Source organism: Dermacentor andersoni, chromosome 1, assembly GCF_023375885.2.
Source record: "Dermacentor andersoni chromosome 1, qqDerAnde1_hic_scaffold, whole genome shotgun sequence".
In the NCBI taxonomy this organism is placed as follows: Eukaryota; Metazoa; Arthropoda; class Arachnida; order Ixodida; family Ixodidae; genus Dermacentor; species Dermacentor andersoni.
The window spans coordinates 350,836,455-350,861,079 of NC_092814.1; the positions used below are offsets into that span (position 1 = coordinate 350,836,455).

The following is a 24,625-nucleotide window of genomic DNA, read 5'->3' on the forward strand; positions in this document are numbered from 1 at the left end:
TATGGGAAATAGGCCTGAAAATTTCTCTAATTTGTTACTCTTGTGCCAGAAAAAGAAATTTGATTCGACTGACACCTTATTTCTGTGACAGTCATCCATCTTAAGATGAAACTCTATTAAATTGAATATATGAATAATAACTTTTTTTATTATGTGGCTTGTAGGTATTCATTGTAAACAGGCATTTTTAAACAATGTACAAGTTGGGATTTGTTAGTAGGTATGTGTGGTCCAAGCACTGCTTTGTCATGTTGTCAAGTGGTAGTGATGGGTGCTGGTCGATAGGCACTCAGATGACGAACATGGAGACAATCTGTTTATTGAGTGGACTTGTGCCTTGAAAACTTAGTACACATTGGTGCATTCATGTCATGAAAGGCAGACGTGCAAACACGGACACAAGTAGGAATGAACAAGACTATACAAATGCCAACTATCAACTGAAGGGTCCCAAAGTGGCAGAAGAAAAGGATGACATAAAACTTGTCTGCATAGACTCAAGGGAAGGCAGCACCAGCCTTTCAGTTGTGGACATATGTGGGCACTCGCGAAAGAACACCGTTTACAGGGTTTAGGCATGACAATTCCTCCCTTTTTAATGCGAAAATGTTTTATGCCGGGATTCACCATCAACTTCCTGTAATGGATGTAACATTGTTGCAAATGTGTAAAATACGCTCTCTTGACAGGGATGGCGCCGCGCCGCCATCTAATAGCGATGAAGCGAAGCACTGCATCATGACACTAACAAGCACTGACGGTGAGCACTTCGGTAATCTCAACACAGCGGAGGCTCAAAGTGGTGTAGCCTGGTGTAGGCAGTGTAGGCCTTCTGCTGAGTTGACGCAGTTTCTGAACATGGTTCGTCTTTTGCGTCCGATTAGCTTGTGATGCCTCGTTGCCTACGGAGTGCAGCTTCAACATGCATCGGCAATGCTTACACGCCGCCTGCTGCTTCGCTTGCGATGGCATCAACTAAGAAAACTGCTGCGCCAAGCGGCGCAGAAGGTCAGTGATGCCGACAGATGAATTTCGCTTTGGTCTGACGAGAGACAAGCTAGTGTGAAGCAGAATGTCCGAGCACGTACGTCGCAGCTCAACTGGCTGCCGAAGAGACTGTGGAGCTGGACCAAAATGCTCGTACCTTCGCTGAAGCGACTCGGCAGCAGGACGCTACGCGCCAAGCAAACCTGCAACATGGTTGCCAACCTGTAAATTGGGTGCCTTTCACTGCAGCAGACACTGAATTCATGAAGAAAACATGCAACAGCTTCTGTGAAGACTTGTTTCACTTTCGTGTTGTACCAATTTTTTAGGGTATTCTAGGGCCGAGTTAAAAACATACTGTTCAGACATAAGAATGAAGAAGTGTGCCTTTTGGTTGAGGCACACTTTTTCGTTCTTATGTCTACGGAACAATACAGTCTGTAAATTTAGGAGTAACTCACAAATGTGACAGTGTAACTCGAGGTTTGACTATGTTTCACCAGTTAGCAAACTTTTATGCTCAATTAGTCTATTGTGAGTTGTCAACCCAAGGTTGATGATGACGAAGTTGCGCCGCCGCATTCTATCCGCCCTAGACAGGTGGCACGAGAGAGAGATCCGGGCGTCTCAATAGCAGCACAGCAGCGAGTGGGTGCTTCCATAAGAATGCGACTCATTAAAAAATGTAGGACACAGTTCGCTTCACGCCTTCCCACAAATCTCGATTGATATAATGCTCTGTTTTTGTTCTTGTGTCCGTGTCTGCACGTCTGCCTTTGAATAACATGAATGCCTACCAACTTGCTGAACTTTCAGTCATTCTTTGATGGCAGTGATAGCAGTGACCCTGTTCAGTGGTTGTCAAACCACGTTACACGGCCATCATGCTGTACTTTATTTATAGGGACATCATCATACTTTGAAATATCCCATGAAGTCTGAGAGCCTACTACAGCAATTGATTAACTCTGATAGGATGGGATTACCTTTCTTTGTGTGGCTTTAACATGCGAGATGCACGAACATGCTGATAACAAGATCGCATTTTGTGTAACGGTATACGTGTGGTAACATACAACAGGTTTAATCTGACTAAACATATGCGGCAATATTTTTGTGTGAATTGCAGCGAGCTCAATTCCTCGCAGCTAAAAATCGAGCTACTACCTCTAATAATGGGTAATTTTGCTACTTGCAGATAATGCTTCAGTTAATTGACGGTCGACTGAGGACGCACACGTCCGATGAGGTCATGGAGACTGCGTGGAGCACCATGTGGAATGTTACTGGTACTGTTATATTCTTGTGCTCTTTTTTCTGTCCTTGCGGCCAGCTCACGTGTCACTAGGAGGTGTCACAACCATTCTTGAAAATTAGCCGCTTGGGAGCAGGTATCAAACATAGGAAGGAAATGTGCCTATTAACTTGGAAAAGAAACAGTGCTAAAAAAATCATGAGCATTTCCACTTTGTGAAGATGGATTACCAGCCGAAGCTGTGCAGTACACGACAAAGAGGTGACAAAGAATTTTGGACGAAGGTGCGAACACGTTTATTGTCGGGGTCAGTGGTCATCGTGACGAAAGGTGCGCGTATACATTTACATCCCGAGGCAGCAACTCCAGTGTTTCTTGGACGTCTATGGGAATGTTTATCACCTGTCCCTGTATGCCATATTGACCATAGCCAGGCGTTAGTCGTCGAATGTTCATGAACGGTATTCGAGGGGATACCATTTGTTCCTCCACCTCTTTCAAATGCGGTAGTCCTGCTCGCTTGGGTGGACACTTGAAGCCGTTTGTTACCCTGAACTGCGGCACCTTTCTGCGTAAGACCGTTTCTCGGCAGGTCCTACACAGCCGCATGTTGTCGTCACTGGCCTCTAGGAAGATGTCTCGCAGCACACACATGCCTTGTGCACGTTTCTTGACAGACCGAACCGTGTTGAGCGTCGATAGGTTAGAGCCAAAGCACAGTCGATCGCACACACTGCAGGAATGTCCAAACTCCAACGAGAGGAACTCTCATTGAAACCGAGTGTTGGCACCCCCGGTTGAAGTGTGAGCTCAGCGTCGCTCATACTTGGCCTCCGACACTGCAGGGTCTTGGCGTAATCGTCTATGCTTCGTAGCGATTCTGGCTCTCTCGACTGGCATATTCTGGGTCTTAGCATAGTCGCCACCTCTTGGCTTCGGCCTCTCTGGCCAAGTAGGTCAGATCGGCCCATCGTTGCCGTTGTTTCTCCCGCATCGGAGCAAGTCTAGCTTCACGATGTGCAGCCTCTTCTTCGGCAGTACGAACTTTCCTAGGCCACTCGATGGCGTTAACTGACCGAGCGTCGCCGAGCACACGCTTTCATATCCTTTCCAAGGTCAAGCTCATGTGCATTCCTAACTGTTATCATGGCGCATGCGCAGATCTCGGCACGGCGGCGAAACCGGCTGCTCACAGTGTCTCCCTCGGTGAGCGTCGGTGGAGTTTTGTGATACGCGGTTCATTTTACGCCAAGCAAGAACAGCTTCGCTGTTAAAAATAGAACTATACTAAAACACACTGTCTTGTGTCTTTTTGTTTAGTCCAGTTTTTTAGCGCCATTTTCTTTCCAAGTCATGTATGTACCAACTAGCTCACCAACTTGCATTAGTGCCTATCAAGTTAGGCTATGGAAGATGAAGGTTGAGAGGTTGATCCTGTGGGGTCTCACCCATGCCCTTAGGACAAAACAACGACAACACAGCAGTTCAAACAATCACAAGGGCATTTATTGCACCTTTCATAGACTAATGCCTGCTAGCTGAGTTGCTATCCACAAAACATGCCAATGGGCGCGCGAAAAATCTAGGAAGTCCGACTCACCGCGACCGGATAGCGAGCGAATATTTTCGCGCCATGCTGGACACTAATGCCTGGACGTTCGTGAGTACGTGAGATGGGGGTGAAATGCGAAAACACCCGTGTACTTAGATTTAGGTGCACGTTAAAGAACCCCAGGTGGTAAAAATTTTCGGAGCCCTCCACTACGGCGTGCCTCATAATTGGAAAGTGGTTTTGGCACGTAAGACCCCATAATTTAACATTTAACTCTTAGATGGTGCAAGTTTAAATGGCTTGTAGTTTCATTTGTAAAAGCTGACTATGCAAGTGTTCTTTTGTGATAAGCCCTTCAGTTTTGAGATGCAAGCTGCTGCCGGCAGGAATTTTAGGCTTTACAGGGTTTTTATGCTGTGGGGGATGCAGAATTCTGAGGATAAAAAGATTTAAATTTGGTTGCATAAATCCTGATGTTATAGTCAGGCACACTACTAAGGAAAGTCTATTGCTTTGATGGGATCATCTTTTCATTGAGTTGTCCTTTTGTTTTCTACATACCTCTGTAAATCTTAAATATTGAAGAGTGTAGTTGTACAGCTGTGAGGGGGTGTGCAGAAAATTCAGTTATGTCTACCATACTTGTTTGCAGATGAAACACCAATCAACTGTGAGAGGTTCCTGGATGGTGGGGGAATGACATTGTTTCTTGAGTGTTTGAGGGTAAGTTGAGTGCACTGACGGCTGCACTTTGTCCCCAGCTAAGACAGAGCCTTTAAACTCGGAAAAAAGAATTTTGCTGTGATTTTTCACTGAGACTGCTAGTAAGACAGTAGAGGGCAGCAGTTCTAGTCTTGCTCCTTGTGTTCAAGATTTCACAAGTTGTTGCCAATATCATATTTCAAGAGCTCACAATTTTGATACATCCAGATCAGCAGAGCTAAATGTACAGGTTTATTGCTCATATATTCATTTTTTTACGTGAAGCAATTACTGAAAGGTATGAATTTTCAACAAGAGCCCCCACCTCCCCCCTTTTTTTTCTGGGCATCACCATAATTCCTGTTTAGTATGTGCTAGCATTTGCTTGTAAATACTAGGAGAGGTAATCGCGTGTTTAGCACCAGCAAGCAACAAATTGAAAGAGCACATTTTTGAATGTCCCGAAAAATCAACTACGCATCTGGGACCTTAGCTAATGGCCAGTTGAAGACCATCCTGAAATTACAAAATTTATCATTAACAAGAAGATAAATGTCTTGCGAAACCCTCCCCCCCCCCCTTTTTTTTTTATTGTGCAAGCCACTCGTGTTTGAATCTTTGAGAGCAGGAAATTTCGCTGCGCAATAAAGAGCACATATCCACTGAATCCGACACCTCAAGCCAGAAAAATTACATTATTTAGCGGCTAAAAATGTACTTGATGTGCTTATATTGAAAAGTAAGGGGTTGGTTGGTTTTGAAAGTTATCAGTTTCTACAGTTGTAAAATAATGAAGCTGTTCAATTTTAACATGAGTGAGTTATTGCCTAAATAAAAAGCAGGGCCACTTGAATTTCGAGTGGAGTGCAGAATTGCTCATGTACTGGCGTTTTGAGGTATCCAACACACAAGGTATTCAAAATTCATCCTGATGCATTTGCTATAGTGTTATGACCTTTGGGGTATGTATATGTAAGCAACCTAGCTTTAGAGTGACTTAAGTGCCCAAGGCTAGCCCCTGTATTCTAGAATGCTCCTCCTGTCACGAGGATCCCATCCTCGTCGCCAGTGTCACGAAGATCCCATCTTCGTCGCCAGTGTCACGATCCACCCGGGTTCGTGAACAAGGGAGGGCTCGAGGCACCCTCCGTCAGACGGACGCTCCGCAGCGTGGTGGTGCTGAACGATGACTGACCTGCGAGCAGCCGTGCTCGTCGGTGTTTATTGCAGTGTGGTGACCAATGTTGCCTGCCGAGCTTGGCAGGCCACCGAGCCTAACGGCGAACAAACATTATGCCTGAGGGGGCGTCACATGCTTGCTACACCTCCATTTGACACTCTATAGACACTTTGCAGCACCATGTCATGGGCATGACCATGTTGTATTACATGGGAGGGTCAGTGTGAGCGGTCTTGTGTTTGCAAGGTTGTCAGGGTCAGCCACGGGACAACAGTATGCAGACAGGGCAGCGTTTTTAGAAATCACACTTGAATAGATGTTGACTAGGTCAACAATGTGTGAACTGATTAAGTACAAAACATGCAGTTATTCAATCATCTATAATTTTTATCCTTTAATCACCAAATTAATTCGAGAAAAACTTACCAAATTTCCTAAATTCTTGATGTCGTAATTTTTTTCTGTAATTCGGATTCTGAAAATATAATACTTGATTGGTTTCTGGTTAGAGTTTAAACAAAAGTAACCAAAAGGAAAAGCTGCTCCAGAAGGCAGGTTTCCATCAACGTCGACCATAACTCGTCTGGCGGTGGTAGCACTAGAACATTGGGCTAAATAGGTATGACTCGTCATTGACGGTATTGGTACAAACTCTATGATGAGTGCAGCTCGGGATTAGGGGTTAAAGGGTTAAGAATGAATATAAGGGTCAATGCAGCTGTGAATATGTGCATCTGTGTTTTCTGTCAAACAAGTTGAAGTGTGAGACATGCTGGGCCTGTTGCATTAGTTCTCTAAAACTTGCATTATGTGCACCATGTTCGCACCACTATGTGTATATTAACCCCTTTCGTGCCATGGATGAGGCGGGTTCGTCCTTGTGTTTCTGGTAAAAACGGCCACGGACAAGCTATGCTCACCGATGGTACTTATAATTTTCTAGGAATGCCATGGATGAGGTGGTTTCATCTCGGTGCTTTGTAATGGTTCTTGTAGATGGCAGCACACAATCCACAGGGCAGCACAAGCAGGAGTGAGTTTACTCTTCCGCAGAAACTAAACAGGTTGACAACTTTAGTCTCTAAAATGGTGCCACTGGCAGCTCAAGCTTCATTAGCTTCTTTGCGAAAAAGAAAATCCGACTTCAGCAAACAGCTGAGTAGTTCCAATGATGAAGTAGGCTGTTTAAGTGAATGAAAACACCGAGATTCTTGATTCAATCAGCTCATCCTCTGAGAGTGGCGCTTCTGGTGACTTTGACGTCACAGGCAGTTGTGCGAATTTGACGTAAAAAAGCCCCTGCATGCCCTCCTTGTATCCAAATATTGGCATCTCTAGGTAAGACGTTTGATGTGGAGGACACAGGTGATTCATTGGAATATTTCAATCTGTACTCGGCCGGCAAACATAGGATTTCATGTTCTCTTTTCATACCTATCGCGTAGTATATGTTACAGTTTTGTTTGGCTTCAGTTTTGCAATAATGGTTGAGATTTTGAATAAACGAACACTTAAAACTTTGCCAGGTATGTTTTTTGTTAGAGATTCCACCATAAAAGGTTTGGCCTTTTTTGGCCAGAATTTGGGATAATAGTGTGGTATGGAAAGGGTTAATGCATTCTCTGTAGTACTTTCCTATTCAGCTGTTTTCTGTGCTGCTGATGGGAATTGTTCTTGTGACTGACCTGGCCAAGCATATACTCCTGCACAATTTGCACTTGTCATTGTTGCAGCTAACCAAAGATGTTGTGAAGTTTTGTCAATAATTGTCATTATTGATGTATGATTTGGAAGACTTGAACACCCAGAATACTTTCTGGCATCACTTTTACAGCTATACGGTGTATCAGTGAAACTATGCACATATCGGCAAGCAGACACTACCACATAATTTGTTGACAACTAAAGCACTGTTGAACAAGTTCTACATAGTAAACCTGAAGGGGCACATTTCAGGGTATCATTATTTTCTCTGTCTTTTAATGTGTAAAAACATTCAACTGTACATTTGAATGTCTTCAATAACTGCTGTAGGCAGCTGGGCTGATTCTTGGATATACGGTAGACTTTCTTCTCTGATTAATTCGATTTTCCAGTTAAATCGATCCCAAACGAAGGCCCAGGCATTTCTATGGGTCCAAACTTTTGTAATTTCAATCCTAAAATTGACTGGATAAATCAAACTTGACCAGTCAGCACGCACATGCCTGACCTCTATGCTGACCTCAATAGCAACCCCTTTAGTAGCAGTGTTTATCTCGACGTAATTAGGGACAGTGAATGCGTTGAACGCATGTCATCTCCCGTTGAAAACACTATTTCGGGCCTGTCCTGGGAAGATTTTCAAGCAATAATGGTAGCTCACAGTGTCCGATTGCGTTATTTGCCCGATTCTAATGTGCACTTCTTTTTGCCGAGAAAATTTGACCCAAATTACTTGCGTGGTGCAATATGATAAGAAACGAAAACTGCTTTCACGGCGATTGTATGCTTTACTGCATAACACTGGTATATTGTGGCGAAGCTGGACGCCATTGTGCAACACACATTAGACTTGCCCATTTTTCTCGCTTAAATAATAATAATAATAATAATAATAATAATAATGTTTGTTTATTTCCCATCAAGAAAGATGGAGGAGGCTGCAGGTAAAAGCTGCACGAACAAACGGCAGCTTGACAGGGGCCCGCAGCCCCGTCTACAAGGCGGCAGTAAAAAAAGGTTACAGGAAGGAATGCCGAAAACATACATAGGCATCGAAAGCATACATAGGCACTGGAATGGACACGTGGAATGAACACAGAAATCATCCAATGAGAAAGACCAGATACCTTATACATAGTGTTGCCGTATTTCAGCATTAGTTACTTTTAACATGTCAGTGGTGCTTTTGTTGTAATTATTCAGGAGAGTAGGCAGGGTGAAGGACAGTTTTTCTGTGGAGTAGTTAGCCGGAGGAGTTATAACATTCCATTTTTCTTTGTGACGGGTAATGTGTACAGAAGTATTCTTTTTTAGTGATAAGTCGTGTAGAAACATTCTATTTTCAAGTAATTCGCGTTTGAAGGCTGGTGTTAGCTTATAGTTGTAAAGGACAGTGCTCGTCCTGTGTCCTCCCTTGTCCGTGTTTTTTTGGTGCTGTTTTAAATATGAATGATCCGTACCAACTAGCTCGCACCCAAACCCTTCTGAGTAAAGATTTTTGACTGGTATAATGTTTGATGTTTGAAAAAAGAAAAACTATGTGTAGGGCTGTGATATGGTAAGTCATAAAGCAGTCTGACAAATTTTTTCTGGAGGACAAAAAGTTTCTGTAAGCTAGTTTGGTTAGTTGCGCCCCAAACCAATAAACAGTAATTTAGATTAGAGTAAAAAAGCAAATTATAAAGAAGTTTGACCTTGAATGGCAGATATGTTCTTAGGTGAGATAAGATGCCAACTATAGTCGGATGCAACTTTAGAAAAAAGGGGGCGTTTACTCCTCCGAGGCGGAGGCACACGAGCATCCACCAATGGGCGCGCACTCTGGATAAACGTCATGAGCCAGACGCCGATGACCCCGCCGACGGAGATGGCCGCCTGCGCTTCGAACAGGGCGAGGTCGCGTCAGCTGTGTGCTTCAGCCCCTCGTCAGAGTGAATTCCAGAATTGTTTGTGATGGTCTATCATGCCGGAAATATTACTGGGAGCTTACGATGCGCCATTTCTGCCATGTGCATTTATTCTGAGCCGCGATCCGCCTAAGGAACATTGCAGCAAGCATCGCTGGCGCTGCGCTACGCTTTACCTGTGAACAGGATCCCGCGGCGACCGCTACGAACACACATCCTGCATGCTTGTTCCATGTTGTTTTATTTCGCTCCCGAGTGAAGTTAGGGCGAGAAAGTTTTACAAAGACTGGTGCCTACAGTAGCGGCGGGTGTGTTCGTATACTGCGTCGCTGCGTTTTTCGTCGGACGGGGTGAATTGATGGAGCAAAACCATTTTCAGGAGAAATCAGAAAAGTGTGCGCGCAACAGAAACTATTTGCAGAAGAAGCCTTCAACGCAAAGATTTGTCGCCGTCAACTTAGCGTGAACTATCAATAGAGAGGTTTAGCTTTCCCGGTATTCCGGTACAACGCATGGTACGGTAGCTAGGGTACGGTGGCTGTCATGGTACGATGGCTAGGGTTGGGGTGGAGGCGTAAATGTGAGCGGTCTGCATGGTGCAGCCACCTGGTGGCGCAGTGCTAAAACAGACAGAAACAGTTAATATTGCATTAACCGAGCGCATTCTTCTTTGCTGCTGATGTAAATTTTCGGCACTGGCGTAATCATGTTGCTGCCCCAACGCCCCGCCCGCCTACGTTTTACCGGTACACCGGACAAGCTAAACCTCTCTATTGTGAGCAGTGAGATAGCCGAGTGCCTAGCGACGGTGTTCGAGCGTTGTGTAGCACCGTCGATTGATTGATGTCCACCAGTTCTCACTGCACGCGCAAGCTGTAGAATGCGTGCTGTGAAATTGTGAAAACACGAAACAAAAAAAAAAATATAAATTTTATGCTATCTAAAACCAAGAGTATTTATTTAAAACGATGAATGAAGCATTTTTGCACCTTCCTGCCTTGACCGTATTCTCGCCCCAGGTTTGTAATGCTTGCGATAAATGCATTTTTATATAAGTACTTTTTCAATAGCAACTGATTCATTTTAAGCTTGAAAAATGAGTAGTAGATATGCTGCGTACACGTGAACAAGCACAAAAGCGTTGCAGAGCTGCTCTTTCTACTTTTGTCACTTGCAATGAACCTAAAGAGCAGACGACGGGCAGCGTTGTGGAAGGCACAGGGTTATTTTTCTGTCGCTATCCGGCATGTGCTGTAGCACATGAGAGCTCTAATAAACCAGCCATCAAAATAGAAAAGTCTTTATTTATGCCGAGAATTACGCGTTTCAGGAGCACGATGTTTCGAGCGGGACTATTTTAGTCGCGGAGGCAATCGGCTGTCGCGCTTCGGTCATCTGGGCAGGGCCTCCCCTTTTTTCTAAAGTTGTATCCGACTGTACACGAGTTAACTGTGTCAAAACAGTGTCAGTGTGGTTATCCAAAAGCATATTATTGCAAAAAGTTACGCCAAGGATTTTATGTGATCAGTTATTTCCAGTGGTTCGACCCCATACGTGAAGTTTACTGGAGCGTTGAACTGCTTCAATCTTGGCCTAAATATAACAGCTTTTGTTTTATTAACATTTATTTTCAGCTGGTTTGCTATTGACCATTTTTTCAGGTTTATAAGGAGGGAGTTTGCTGCACTTACCAGTTGATTAGAATCGGGAGCTGTTAAAAAAGTACTGGCCTCATCCGCATATAAAATATATTCTGGTTTTGTACAGATATTTGTAAGGTCGTTCATATAAATATTAAAGACCAGTGAACCCAGAATTCTCCCTTGGGGACACCTCTAATAATATATTTTAAGTCAGATTGATATTCAATTTTATAAACTGTTGCCGGTGGCTAAGGTATGACTGAATTAGTTGCAGGAAATGTCTGCGAATTCTATATATTTCAAGTTTTTTAAGTAGTGTATAGTGATGAATACAGTCAAAAGCTTTGGAGAAATTCACATAAATACCCAGTACTAATATTTGTTTTTCAAAATGTGATAAAATAAATTCCTTCTGTTCAAGTAATGCCATTTCTGTAGATTTGTTTTTGCTGAATGCAAACTGTGCAGGTGAGATTAAATTGTGTTTATCAAGGAAGCTGGACATTCGAATAGGGATAACTTTTTCTAATCCCTTAGAGAATATGGGTAGTACAGATATTGGTCGATAATTACCCATGTCAATCGCATCATCCTTTTTGAACAGTACAGTCAATTTTGCAATTTGCATTCTTTTTGGAAATGAGGCGCTTGACAAACAGATGTTAAAAATTTAAGGTATATAGGGACACAGAATGTCAAGAACATATTTAATTGGACGAATTTGCATAAGTTCTGCATCACAGCTTGTACTATTTTTAAGAGAGGAAAAAACTGACATCACCTCAGATCTGGTTACTGGACTGAGAAAAGCACAACATTGGTTGTGAGCAGGCATGAAGTCGATGAACTCATTAAGTACTCCACAATCAGAGTACTGAAGGAAGTGGTCATTAAAGGAATTGGCAAGTGCGTTGCCGCTTACTTCCCTGCCATCCAATGACAATTTCCAGATACCGGGTGTCGATTTTCTAGGCCTCATAAAGGTATTTAGTCTTTTCCACAGTTGATCACTTCTGTACAAACAACTCTCGAATTCAGTGTAAAGATAACGAGATCTGCTCGTTTTAATCTCTTTGTTTAGCTTGTTTCGATATGTTTTATATTTATTGAGAAGATTAGGATCTTTTGTTTCAACAAACCTATGGTAAAGTGAGTTCTTATAGTTAATTTCGCTGTTCAGTCCGGGTGTAATCCAGGGCTTACGAATATTTCTACCCAGGGTAAACGTTTTTAGCGGTAAATGTTTCTTATAAATCTCCGTTATTTCATTTATAAACCTGTTGTATGCATCATCAGCATTTTCTATTTACAGAAGCCATTTAAAGTCAGACTGCAGTAATTCGTTTCTAAAACTGTTTAGACCAGCCTTCGTAATGGGTTGTGCATCATCAGCGTTTTCTATTTCCAGAAGCCATTTAAAGTCAGACTGCAGTAATTCGTTTCTAAAACTGTCTAGACCAGCCTTCGTAATGGGTTGACACACAACGGGCTGTTGCATTTTACGGGCTTCCATATGTTATCTCTGTATTATGAGAATTATCGGGAGGTGATCACTAAGATCGGATGATACAACTGCCATCGTGATGTTCGTTTCGCCAATGTTTGTTATGAAAAGGTCAAGTAATGTTTCACAGTCTTTTGTTACTCTTGTGGGTAATGTAACTGTATTCTCACACCCATTTGAGGTAACGAGCGTTCCCATTGCTTTTTGTAGATTAGTATTTGCCAGCATATTAATATTAAAATCACCGCCCGAAATCACATAGTAACCATTGTTAGAAATGAAATCCAGGAATTGCTCATAAAAGTGAAAGAAGTTTGGAGCATTTCCATCAGGAGGCTGATAGCAAACAGAAAATATGTGTTTGTTCACACGTGCTGAGAGTATTTCAAAGTCATTGCAAACAACACAAAACAAATCGAGCAGTTCACAATTGACACCCAGCTTTATCAGCAACATAACACCACCACCACGACGCGTGGATCGATTCAACGAAAACGGCTGATAAGAGGAGAGCATGTAGTTATTTTGGCCGTCTTTGCACCAAGTTTCCGTCAACATGATGACATCAAACAAAAAGTAAAAGCTGAAGATAAAAGTGTCGACTTCGGTTTCCTTGTTACACAGTGAATGGGTGTTTAAGTGAAGACATTTGAGGGAAGTTTTGTTATAACTTGCTACAACTGTGTTACCTCATGAGGAAGAAGGTAACTGCGATTAGCCATGGTAAACAGGAAAAGTAATTTTCAGACACATGACACAGACGTAATAGGGAGAATTACGTATCATGTGCACTGTGCACTACAATCACTGAATCACCATTGGCTTTCCGCATCAAAATTTTACCATTTCTGTGCCAGACGTACTGGTGCGCATTTTGTTTCGCCCAGTCTTTTGTTTGTTGTAGCAAGTGACGGTTATGGTTTGTCAAGTTTTCTAGAATGGAAGCGCTACATTTGCTCTCCTTCAGTTTATGCCTCTTTTCAAACCACAGATCCCTCACTGCTTGCCTAGCGTATCTGACAATAATTCCGGGAATCTTATCAAGGTTTGGGCAGTAATCTGTGAATAGCATCAATGTCTGTATCTTCAAGCCTGGACACATTGATCACGTCGGCCACAGAATTCACTTTGCTTAACAGATCATCAGTGGATACCTGAATTCCGTGAAATTCAAGGTTTAGCCTTCTGCCTCGCCACTCAAGGTCGTTAATTTCACTTCGTAGTTTTTCATTTTCTGCTTCTGTTCTCTTTCCTTTTAGTTGAAGGGCCTCCAGTCTCTTGCGCATTTCTTTTGCGTCCTTTTCTTGAGTGGCGAGTTGCTCTAGAACTTCATCATATTTTATGACATCAGCTGCACTGATCTTTCTATATTTGGCACAGTCTTTTTTAGTGGCATCAATTCATCAAGTTTTTCGTTTGTGCTTACTAGGATTGACCTTATGTCGGCTGCCTCCTCATTAGCCATCTTTTCATTCAGGTTCTCTCCTTTGCGCTTCATAGTTTTGCATGTTGCGCAAATCAATTTCTGTTTTGTTAACTTTTTGTATTGTTTTTCTCTTAGCGCAGCACACATTCCAAAATGGTATGGGTGGTTACAGTCATCACATAATACAAAACTTTCACCTGACGCCAACGTATCCTTACAGGAAAAGCATACACCTGTGGTCATTGTAAACTTTGGTTGCAAGAACAAATTACTTAAAGCACACACACAACAGGAATATACTTTGGTTGCAAGAACAAAGTACTTAAAGAGAGCACACACAGCAGGAATATCAGGGTGGCAGCAGCGGCAGCAAACACATGTTCAAAAACCAAGCGCGAGAGGAAATGCCAACCTGCAAAAAGCAGAGTCGCAGTTTAGCGTAGTTCCTTCCTGCCACCCCTGCTGCCAAGTGTGGTATGGTCCACGCTGTCCACCTTTTATCTTGCCGGTCGTCGTCCTGAAGCGCCACAGGTGGTTTGAAGCAGCTGAATGATTTGGTGTGGTGTGATGATTCTGCACAAGATAGGTCCCAGGTACCGCTCAGGCTGTTTCAGTGAAGGCACCGATGTGGCAAAGTAGACAAAGCTGCAAAAAGCAAGAGTCACAGTTTAGCATGGTTCCTTTCTGCTGCCAAGTGTCAATCAGGTGCACATTAGTGCACCTGATTGTGCAAATCACATGCCAATCAAGTGTCAGTCAGGTGCACATTAGATTTTTTACTTTGTTTAGGAGCTATAATGTTATCTCTCAGGCAGTATTCTCAGGCAGTATTCGGCAATCAGTGGTGTGTTGTTGCGTTTATTTCTGCATCTTGTTTAATTTGACCCGCCTGATAATTCGATCAATTTCGTTGGTCCCTTCAGGGTCGAATTAATGGAAGTCAACTGTATCGTGCAAGGTTGCAAGTATATTTGCACTTGATGCTGAAGGCAAGCTAAACAGGGAAGTGAGTCTGTACAATGTACTGGCCTTGCCAGAGCTGCCTATCCTTGGGACATTTCTAAAGCAGGGGAGGTGTCTGTTGCCATAGGCATTTGTTCTTCCCGACATAATTGTTATGATAGTGTTACGTGCACAATTGTAATGAATATCCATGTCAAAGTTGCCAAGAGTGATGCAGAATAGTTCTCTGGCTGCTAGCTCATTGTGTGGTAACAAACAAAATATCCCATTACTGCAATGATCCATATGATGTTGTCAGTCTTCTTTTCTGGTTGACAACCCACACTGCTTGATTAGCTTTTTCACTTGTACATTCAATGCATAAATAACAAGCAGTTGTTGTGCAGAAGAAGGCCATGTACTTCGTCCACAAGCAAGTTCCACCGCCATCAATGCCCATCTGTTTCTAAACTCTGCATGGTGAATTTTTTTCCAGCTTGCCACAGACTAACACACCACAAATGCTCTCAGCCAGCTGAATGAATGCTGTGCAAGGCTGCTGCTCGCCATGCATTTTGGTCTCGCACAAGGCCACTGATGGACACAGGCACAAGCAGACTTGCAGTGCCACCTGGCTTTAGTTGCACTAACTGCTCACTGCAAAGCATCTATACGTCAACTGGTGGGATACAAAAATGCTCGTGCTTAGCATTCACCGTACATTTAGGAATGCCATGCAGTCAGAATTAATTTGGAGCCCTCTGCCACGATATCATTGTAGTTCAGAGTCCAATATTTGGGCATTAGATTGAAATCCCCATCTTCTCCAGTTCATTTGTCTTTAATGTACAATGCATTAGGTTCTGTATATGGAAAAGTTCTCCATATTTTCTTTTTATTATGCCAGAGCTCTATAGAGTGAGGAGTGTGCAAATACTGATTAGTAGATTTCGAATCAAATAAAAAAAATATTTAAGAAACAGCCAGATACCTAATCAAATATTTAATATCAAAGTTTTTCACAAAATATAATGCTTACAAATCTTGGGCAATAAAATACGGTGCTGCAGACTCTCACGAATCTCCTAGAGTGATGGAAGTGCTGTGCCGATTCTGCCAAACTGCACCATGAAGGAAATCCTGCTTCATGCTGCTAAATTGTCATTTATCACAGGTATTGCACTAGGCCTGCACCAACATGCACCTGCTCCAAATTCGGAATATTTTGTATGCATGAGAAGGCACCGTGCATGAAGTAACCATCCTTCTCAACTCGCCCTTGCATGCTTTCCCTCACAGCTAGAGCATCTTATCGCACTTGGACATTAGTATATGGAACCCCACGGCAATGCTGACACCAACAATGACCGTGGAAATTAGCCTAGAGTGTCCATATAATTGCTATTGCAATAATAATTATATATAATTAGGGTGACTATCACGGTGTAGACACTTTCACTGTAGTAGGTTTTTGAACATGTCCAATACAAATATGAAGCATATGCTCTCTGTTGCACCACACAACCATGCTTTATAATATTTCAGAGACATATAACTTAAACCAAATATCAATTGGGAACAGCTCTAAGTATAGAGTCACAAATTAGTCTGTAAACCACATAAATAAATCATCGAAGTTCACATATCGCCATCTGATTCGGTGTGGCGTGTCGAAGGAGGTCGTGGCTGGAATGGTGCAGGTGCTTGTGGGCTGCTACTGAGGTACCCTAGCTGGAGCCAGGTGGCAAGACGATGAGACGAGATGGGGGAAGAACGTAGGCCAGGTAGGAAGGCCAAGATCGTAGAGGATAATCGCTACTGGATGCCCTGCAAGTGAACACCAGCTTTAGACGTTGAGCCGCAGGCTCAGGAGCACCAGGCATAGGCAGGAGCCCGGACCCATCATCCAACAGGCTGCTGCTTCCGCTGCTGCTGCCTTCTTCAATTGGCTTCCTCTCGCACAGTGGTGCTACTCACAGGTTCCTCAATGTGACAAGGCTTCTCGGAGATTCTTCTCTTCGACTCTTTCGGGTGCCATTGCACAATCATGCTCATGCCTTCGTCATCGTCGGTCGTCTTCGCGTTTCCTTTGCAACGCGCATGTGCATCTTATGACAGTGACACACGATTGTGAGGGCACAGCTACTCGACATGCCTTTCTCGCGGTCGCTTAGTGGTATATATCGACAAGAGTGTAAGGTGCACTTTATTACGACTAGGCAGTCTGGACATGGAAAAAAAAGAAAACGGAACAAGGAAGTAGACACGAACGCACAAGTCACACAACCCAGATGCTGTTCTATCTAAACCTACGAAGACAGCGTCCTTGTTTCTGTTCCATGCGGATTTGCACTGCTTAGTCGTGCTTTTGATCAGCTATATAGTGCAGCCACCCAATTCTTAACATCGTGCGAGTCCTGAACAGGTAATGCACCAGTGCCATGCTTCAAAAACGCCCTAAAAGACCATACGCTGTGACTAGCATGAGCTACAAGCGCATGAGCTACAAGCGCATGAGCTTCAAGCACATGAGATTCAAATGCATGAGCTTCAAACGCATGAGCTTCAAACGCATGAGCTTCAAACGCCTGAGCTTCAATCGCATGAGCTTATCCTTGCACATCATTATTAATGTGTGAGGATACAGTGTTTGCGCTATATTAATAAAGAATTGGACGGCTGTGCGTAAAAACTTGTTTAGTGAATGAAACACTATAACAGATAAAACGTTTAGCAGATGAAATGAATAATGAAGCCAAGTGTAGCTTGTGGAGGGGGGGGGGGGGGGCAATTAACTCTCTATTGAAGTGCAGAGTTAATTCTGAATTAGGGTTAAATCTGCATTTATCTTCATTCTATATCTTAACAATAAAATGGAAGAGCAAGTTGAAGAAAGGTACTTGCTTCTTAGTGTAATATATATTGAATTCAATGCTTCAGAAAGTACTAGTGTATATAGAGCTTCCTTTTTGCAGTAGAGCAGTAAGTTACTGCTCCAAAACATTATTTTCTTGCTCCAAACAGCAAATTTTTCCTGCTGTGAAAGTTGATCCAGAAGACCAAATGCCACTTCCATCACTTTAAGACAGTACAGTCTACTCTTATTAAAGGGAACACCAATTTAGTATGCCAGCACTGATTACAGCTCAGTTCTAGTATGTGAAGAATTTGAAAATATTTTTTTATCAATATAATTTCTGTTGAATAGAATCAAGTGCTTTCTTTTCTCAGAAACTAATGACTTGGTGACCTTCTGTTGAGGTGATTACCAATGAGGTTCTTAGTTTAATAGGGGACCTGTGTATTGCGGCATTCTTCATTTATTGCATAGAAAGTTTCGCTTTCGAATTTTTCTCTAGAATACAGAAGGTCAGTTATGCTAAGGCCAATCTGCACGACAAATGACTGCATCATGTGACTCGGTCACTGCTTCGTGTATAGCCGGCGCTGACGGTAAAGAGCAGGCACCGTCCATGCTGTTTCATTGTCAGGCTCAGCGCAATTCGCCACCTGTCAAAGATTCTAAAACCTGGAGGGCCTTGGCAAGTTTGCGCACCACTCCCCCTCCCCTGTTGCTTCATTCATCTGCTGTCTGTGTAAATGCATGCAACCGGATCATGACACTTTAGCGCCCGCAGTGTAAATCCAAAGCTAGTCTTGTGACAAACTGCTCGAAGCTACAAAAAGAAAAACAAAAAAAAAACAAATGATATGCATCTACAATAAAGAGAGACCGCCATTCTCTGTGTCGCAATAGAGCAGCCATGAACAACTTTGTTGCAATCCTGTGCACTCACTTTCATTTGTGAGGCGGCCTGTTGGAGTTCCGAGTATCGCATGGCTGCTGCGAATAAATCTGCATAGATTCAGCACCAAACCGTAACTTCAGTTGCCGATGCCCAAGGAAGCAGCACCAGTTAGACGGCCTAATCAACGGGACTGTGACGACAATTCGCTGCTGGCCACAAGCCGTTGTGGAACACTTGCCACTAATATGTTCATAAGGATGGCTCATCAGGGATCGGTCCCGAGATCGCGCCTTTGGTTTAGATTGACGGCTGTTGAAATGGCGTGAAGTGTGTCGCCACAGATCCAACACAATCTGCATGGCTATCAGTGGCTAATCGGCCCGATCTTTACATATTCTTTTATGCTTTACAAAATATGCGCTACTTTTGTTGCCATTCCCTTTGTCTGCATTGTGTTATCATTTCTATCGGTCCTGTCGACTCGGACAAACTTTGTACTGACACAGGCAGACCCGGCCTACGCGGCGCTGTTCTGTGAATTGCAGAGTTGCAGAGTTGCAGAATTGCAGAGTTGCAGGCACTCTGTGTGCGACCCCTCATCAGGTCGACGCCATGGAGTGCTCGCAATGACAAATTCTGCTACCGCATCAGCCGGGGTGGCCCGTCCGTAGCGTACTTGGTGCTTCTTTTGCAGTGAAAACATCGTGAAATGCTTGCTTGGGTGGCATCGAACATGAGAGGGCTCCACAGAGCATGTGACATGTGTCACTGTGCTGGTTTCTACACCGAATGTATGGAGTACTTGAAAAATCGAATAGCAGATATTTGATTTGCTAGTAGACTTACTCCAACGTTCACTATTCAATTTGATTTGGTGATATTTGAGTATTCGTGCACCCCTAACGCTTTCTTAATGATTTGAAAAGTGGTCTTGAAGGCATGGCTTTGATGCTCAAAATCAGCTTAAGGTTCACACATGCCACCTGTTACTGATGACTGCCACTTATAAATGGTGGTGAATGCAGCTTGCAGTCACAGTAACACCTTAACAACATGCTGTTTTTCCTATTTTCTTCTTTTGTGCTAAGCTGGTGTGTGCTGGGACAATAAGTCTGCACATTTGGTTAAATTTCTTTATGGCAATGTCCACACATTTATATGTTCTTGTTTCAGATTTTCACGGACAAACCCGAACTGCTGCGCAACATGATGGGACTGCTGGTGAGTGATGTTGACCACAGTACTCAAGTCCATAAGTGGCTTGCTGTGATGCCCGAAATATGGTGGCATTTTACAGTGTGTGAGCGCTCTCACATACTATAAACTACATACCACGTACAATTTGACATCAGGAAGGAGTGAAATTTAGTGACAAACACTTTTGGCATTCCTCAGGTAGACGGGAAACGAGAGCTGTCAGTCTGTAACTGATTTAACTAAGCACGCTGCTGACCTAGTCGTTTCACCACTTGGGCTCCCTTCTTTTTTTTTTTTTTTCCCTGCTCCTTTTGTGCACATCTCAACCCTGTCCCCATTTCATCTCCTTATGTCAGTATGCCAGCCGTGTAGTTAAGGGGGAATGCTATCCTGAAAGGGGAACGTTTGATCCAGTGTGCCACTTCTGGTGAACTTTGGAGGAATACTCTCTCAGCCTATAGAACATATCTGAAATCTCATTGATTCAGTGCAACCCGCCATGGTTGCTTACTGGCTATGGTGTTGGGCTTCTAAGCAAGAGGCCGCGAGATTGAATCCCGGCCATGGCGGCCACATTTCAATGGAGGTGAAATTCAGAAACACTCATGTAATTAGATTTAGGTGCACGTTAAAGAACCCCAGGTGGTCCAAATTTCCAGAGTTCCTCACTGCAGGTGCCTCGTAAATTAATTTTAATTTAGTGCAAATAAAAAAAAATTATGGTCATCACATTGCGTAGCTGAGTGTGTCTGCTTAGGAAAACTGTTGTTTTAAAAATAATTAAGATATATGTATTCATTTTTTATGTGTGGTCTATGGCCTCCTTGAACCCAGTGTCCAATCTCGTGGACATTCACTACTAAAATTATACCAGTGATAATAAACTATACCAGAAAGGATTAGCTAAAATATTCTGGTATAAGATAAAGCTAGATGCAGGAGGCACAATATGTCAAGCATTGAATCATTTTTTTTGCCACTGGTTTTTGAGAAAAGTGACCTGCACAATGTGCAGTACATTGTAAATGGCACCATATGATGCAGCAGCCCATGATGATAAGTGAAAGCAATGAACTGCTGCTATGAGCATGTGCTCATGCCATATGATCAAGCGCATAGTTTTTCCTTTTTCTAAGACAGTGGTTTATAATCAGAGCTGATTTTAAAAGGTATTGTTGGGTCTGATGAGTATAGTACAGGATAAGGGCAACCACTTGCCAATTTTTGTTTCTTTTTTTTTTTTATAAACATTTCATCTCTGGAAAACAATGTCCTAATTTTTTTTGTCGGTGTATGTAAGAAATTTTTTATTTGAAGCAATTTACAAATTCAAGAAGTAAGTAGTCTTGTTCCTCACAAAATTTCAGTGTAGAAACCATCTTGAAAGCATGTTTTTTCAACACAGTTTGAAAAGGATAGTTTTCCTGGTTGTTGGGTGTTTGGCGAAAAAATGGAAACAAAAAAAATCAATTGAAAAATTTCAAAATGTGCTGCTTTATTTCCCTGTCAATGGCGATCAATCAAAGCCCATGCTACATAGGTTGGGCCCTCCTTTGCAACCAGACGCTGCTCATCGGCAATTTCTTCAAGCTTTCTCCTTTTCCTTTCAGCTTCAGAGCTGTCAAGAGCTTGTATATGTGCTTGCGAGATACTTGCCTTAGTCACTTGCTCAAGGTGCTTGCTTGTCTGCACTCCATATTCTAGCTGCAGCCTCTGGAAAACTTTTTTGATGCTGTGTGTGCCCTCCTAGAACTCGAGCACAGCCAAGGCTGCTGTAGTCTCCACCAGGATGCAAACTTTTCGGGCACCTCTTCCTCGTTAACCCTTTGAGGTTCACATTTTTCAAGGAATGTGTCCTCCCAGGGTCACATTTTTTAATTGGAGATTTAAGTTCTCCAGAGTGACTTATTTTGAGAAAAAGCAAGCAATTAATTTTTGAAGTAACTAATGCAACCAACATTTTTAATGTAAGCAATGTTTTACGATTCATTTCTCAAATTTACAGATTAACCAGCATGATGAATTTTTTACAAATGTAGGATTAAATTCACGCTAGCTACTTCTATATTTTTAATACCATATTTTTGCACCTATAGCCTACACCAAATATATAAAAATTTCACAGTAAAGTCCGAGTATGGGTTATCTGTGAATTCTGCCTCGAGGTATGGCTTCACGGCAGTGTGGCACACACTGCCGTGAAGCCACACGTTAAGGCAAAATTCTTCACTATTTAAAGTTCCGTTATCTGCCAGGGAACCTCAGGCTCTTCACACACCTCGCATGTTAAAGCTCCCTTTTCCCCTCTTTCATGGTTGCCCATTCTCATCCTCTTATCGAGTTGCTGTTTTGAGTTTTGACCTTGTTAGTACAGTAAAAGCTTGTTAATTCACAACTTGTTAATTCGAAATTTCGGATAATTGGAATTAGCCGCCGCAGTCCATCCAGCAGTGCATTGAAAGCAATATGTAACACATCCAACTAATTCACACTGAAATCCGCACCGCCACTGATCATTCCAACTCTGCACCATCATGCATGGGGAGAGTAGCCGTCGGGGCCGCACATCTTTGCTCTTTCCATCTACAGCCCTTTGTTTAGGCCTGACTGGAGAGAGACGTGTTTGTGCTTGGCAAGGCATGGCCAACGCCTCTGTTGCAGGTCACTTCTCTCCCGTGAGACTCCGTATAATGCTCAAGGGCGATAAAATCGTCGCCGTGCGCCGTGTGATGTATGTGCGAGTGAAAGCGCGCGAGGGTGTGCCGGCGAACACAGCTCAATCTCGCATGCGTGAACGAGGAAGGCGGGGCGGATGCGCGCCCTCTCTTGTCGCGTGCGAGGCACAGGGGTGAGGCAGAGAGAGGGAGGGAGGGAGGGACGTTCTTCTCTGGCGGCTGCTGCTTACGGCGCAGCCATGCGGGTGCCGTATCTTGAAATCAATCTGCGATGTGGCCAAAGTGCGTGCCCGCGTGGGCATAGGTGTGGGCCTCATCTTCAAAGTGATCTGCGATGTTTGCACAGCGTGCATAGTGCCGGTAGCTTCGTATGCAATGTGCTTTCTACGTTTCGTTTGCATGGAAGTGAGAGCTGTACGAAGGTCAATTCACTCGTTGCTACTGCCGCAATTCCTCACTCCAGCGTTTTTCAGCGAGTTTCTACGGTCATCGAGCGAGATGTGTTCATGTGCGTGCGTGACACTGTACTTGTTAATTTAGTTAGTAAGCAAATGTTAACAAATTTATAAAGCCAATAAAGCTACTATCCTTACTTCGAATAGCTATCTACTAATTTGCTATCGCAATTGATGATTCGCTTTTCTGGCGAAACTGCGGCATTTTATTTTTCTCCGCGCCAGTCGCCACGACGTACACGTGGATGGAGCAAGAGCCAATGACCAATTTCAGCACATTGTAATTCTTTCACAATGCATCTTTTGCATCCTTGGCACGCTTCGTAGTCATTGTCATAGTTTTATTACATGTAACTCTTACACACTTTACAGTGACCGTCTTTTAGGCCTCTTTACAGCCCTGTCACATCTATTGCTCGTAATTTATCGCTTCACTTTGATCTCATTACCATTAGCCTGGCACTCTTTGGCCAAACCTGGCCCTTGCACCATAAAACACCACACATTCAATGTCGGGGACATCAGACCGCTTTAGCCGCGTCCAATTACGTTGGCTGCCCCAACGCTGCAAAGTATAGATATTGTTGTTCACGTCGACGTTGTGTGTGTGCGCGTGTCCTACTCCACGTCGGACTACATATGTGCCTTAACCGAGCGATTTTTTTCTCTTTCATTAGTTTGAATTTTGTATAATTCGAATTTTTGTAGCATCTCTGCGAAATTAGAATTAACGAGCTTTTACTGTAATAAGCAAATGGTGCACACAGTGCCGGTAAGCCAGAATCCGGATCACGATGAGCTAGCCAAAGAGGTAGGGAACAGAGCCACTGGCCAAAGATACAACGTGGATGAGTCGTACATCTGCAAATGTAGACTGTTTTTAAAAACATTTTACTGTTGTTGTATGTGGTTGTTTCCATGGGTTATATGTGCAGATTTTTTTTTTTCTTTTGATATTATGTAATTTAGGGTGCAGAGGTGGGTTTCCTCCCATTTTATTTTCCATTTTTATGCTGTGTTGCGCCAAGAGTGCTATTCCAGCAAAAAGAGCATTGTGCTGACCTCCGAGCCATGTCTGAACCAATGACCAATGGCCTTAAGATAGGAAAATGAGGTGGTTCGTTAGAGAATAATGTTCCAGGAATGATCAATCATAGCGAAAGTGAGGCATATGCCATGCAAGCAGCCAGAAGTTAACTCCGTGGTGTGCACTTGTCAGAAATTTTGTGATGAGAAACTTGCAGTAATCAATTGTTTCATCGCTAGATGAGATTCTCAGTTCTCGTGCATCTCACAAAAAGAGATGCAGGCACGTCGCCAGTTTGTGAGTGACCACCTGTAAACAAAATTGCACACATACAGCAGAGCTATGTGGGCAAACATTTTGCAGTAATGCTTCAGTGATAAGAAACGAAATAGAAATCGGTTTTCTTGACACCCATAACTTGAAATGACGTGTGCAGGAATGCTGAATATAAAGTCTGCAAGGGTGTGTGTGTGCATGTAGCAGTAAACTAGACAAAGCTGGAATACTCCTGACTATCAAGGTGGTAGCCATCACAGAGGGAAGCGAAAGATCAGTTCTAGTGGAAGCCGAGGGTCAGCAGCGCAATAAGGAAGTTTTTTAGAAGTCACAAAAGGTGCAGCACCTCCGGATTGACACTAGGCAGCGATTTGTTTCGAAAAGGTTCCTTTTTTTTTTTTTTGAACGTTTGATCGCCGCCGTACATATAGGTCCAAGATCACT

The 24,625-nt window shown here is 43.1% G+C and overlaps 1 protein-coding gene across 4 annotated transcripts in view; it reads left to right on the forward strand.

Moving 5' to 3' along the window:
• The window catches only part of LOC126516435 (protein zer-1 homolog), a 145,340-nt gene that overhangs the window by 77,439 nt on the left and 43,276 nt on the right, over positions 1–24,625 (forward strand). For all 4 annotated transcript variants that reach the window (XM_055063891.2, XM_050166555.3, XM_050166556.3 and 1 more), the window contains 3 exons: positions 2,186–2,276; positions 4,447–4,517; positions 19,725–19,772. In XM_055063891.2, coding sequence (XP_054919866.1) covers positions 2,186–2,276; positions 4,447–4,517; positions 19,725–19,772 — 210 coding nt within the window. The remainder of the gene's footprint in view (positions 1–2,185; positions 2,277–4,446; positions 4,518–19,724; positions 19,773–24,625) is intronic.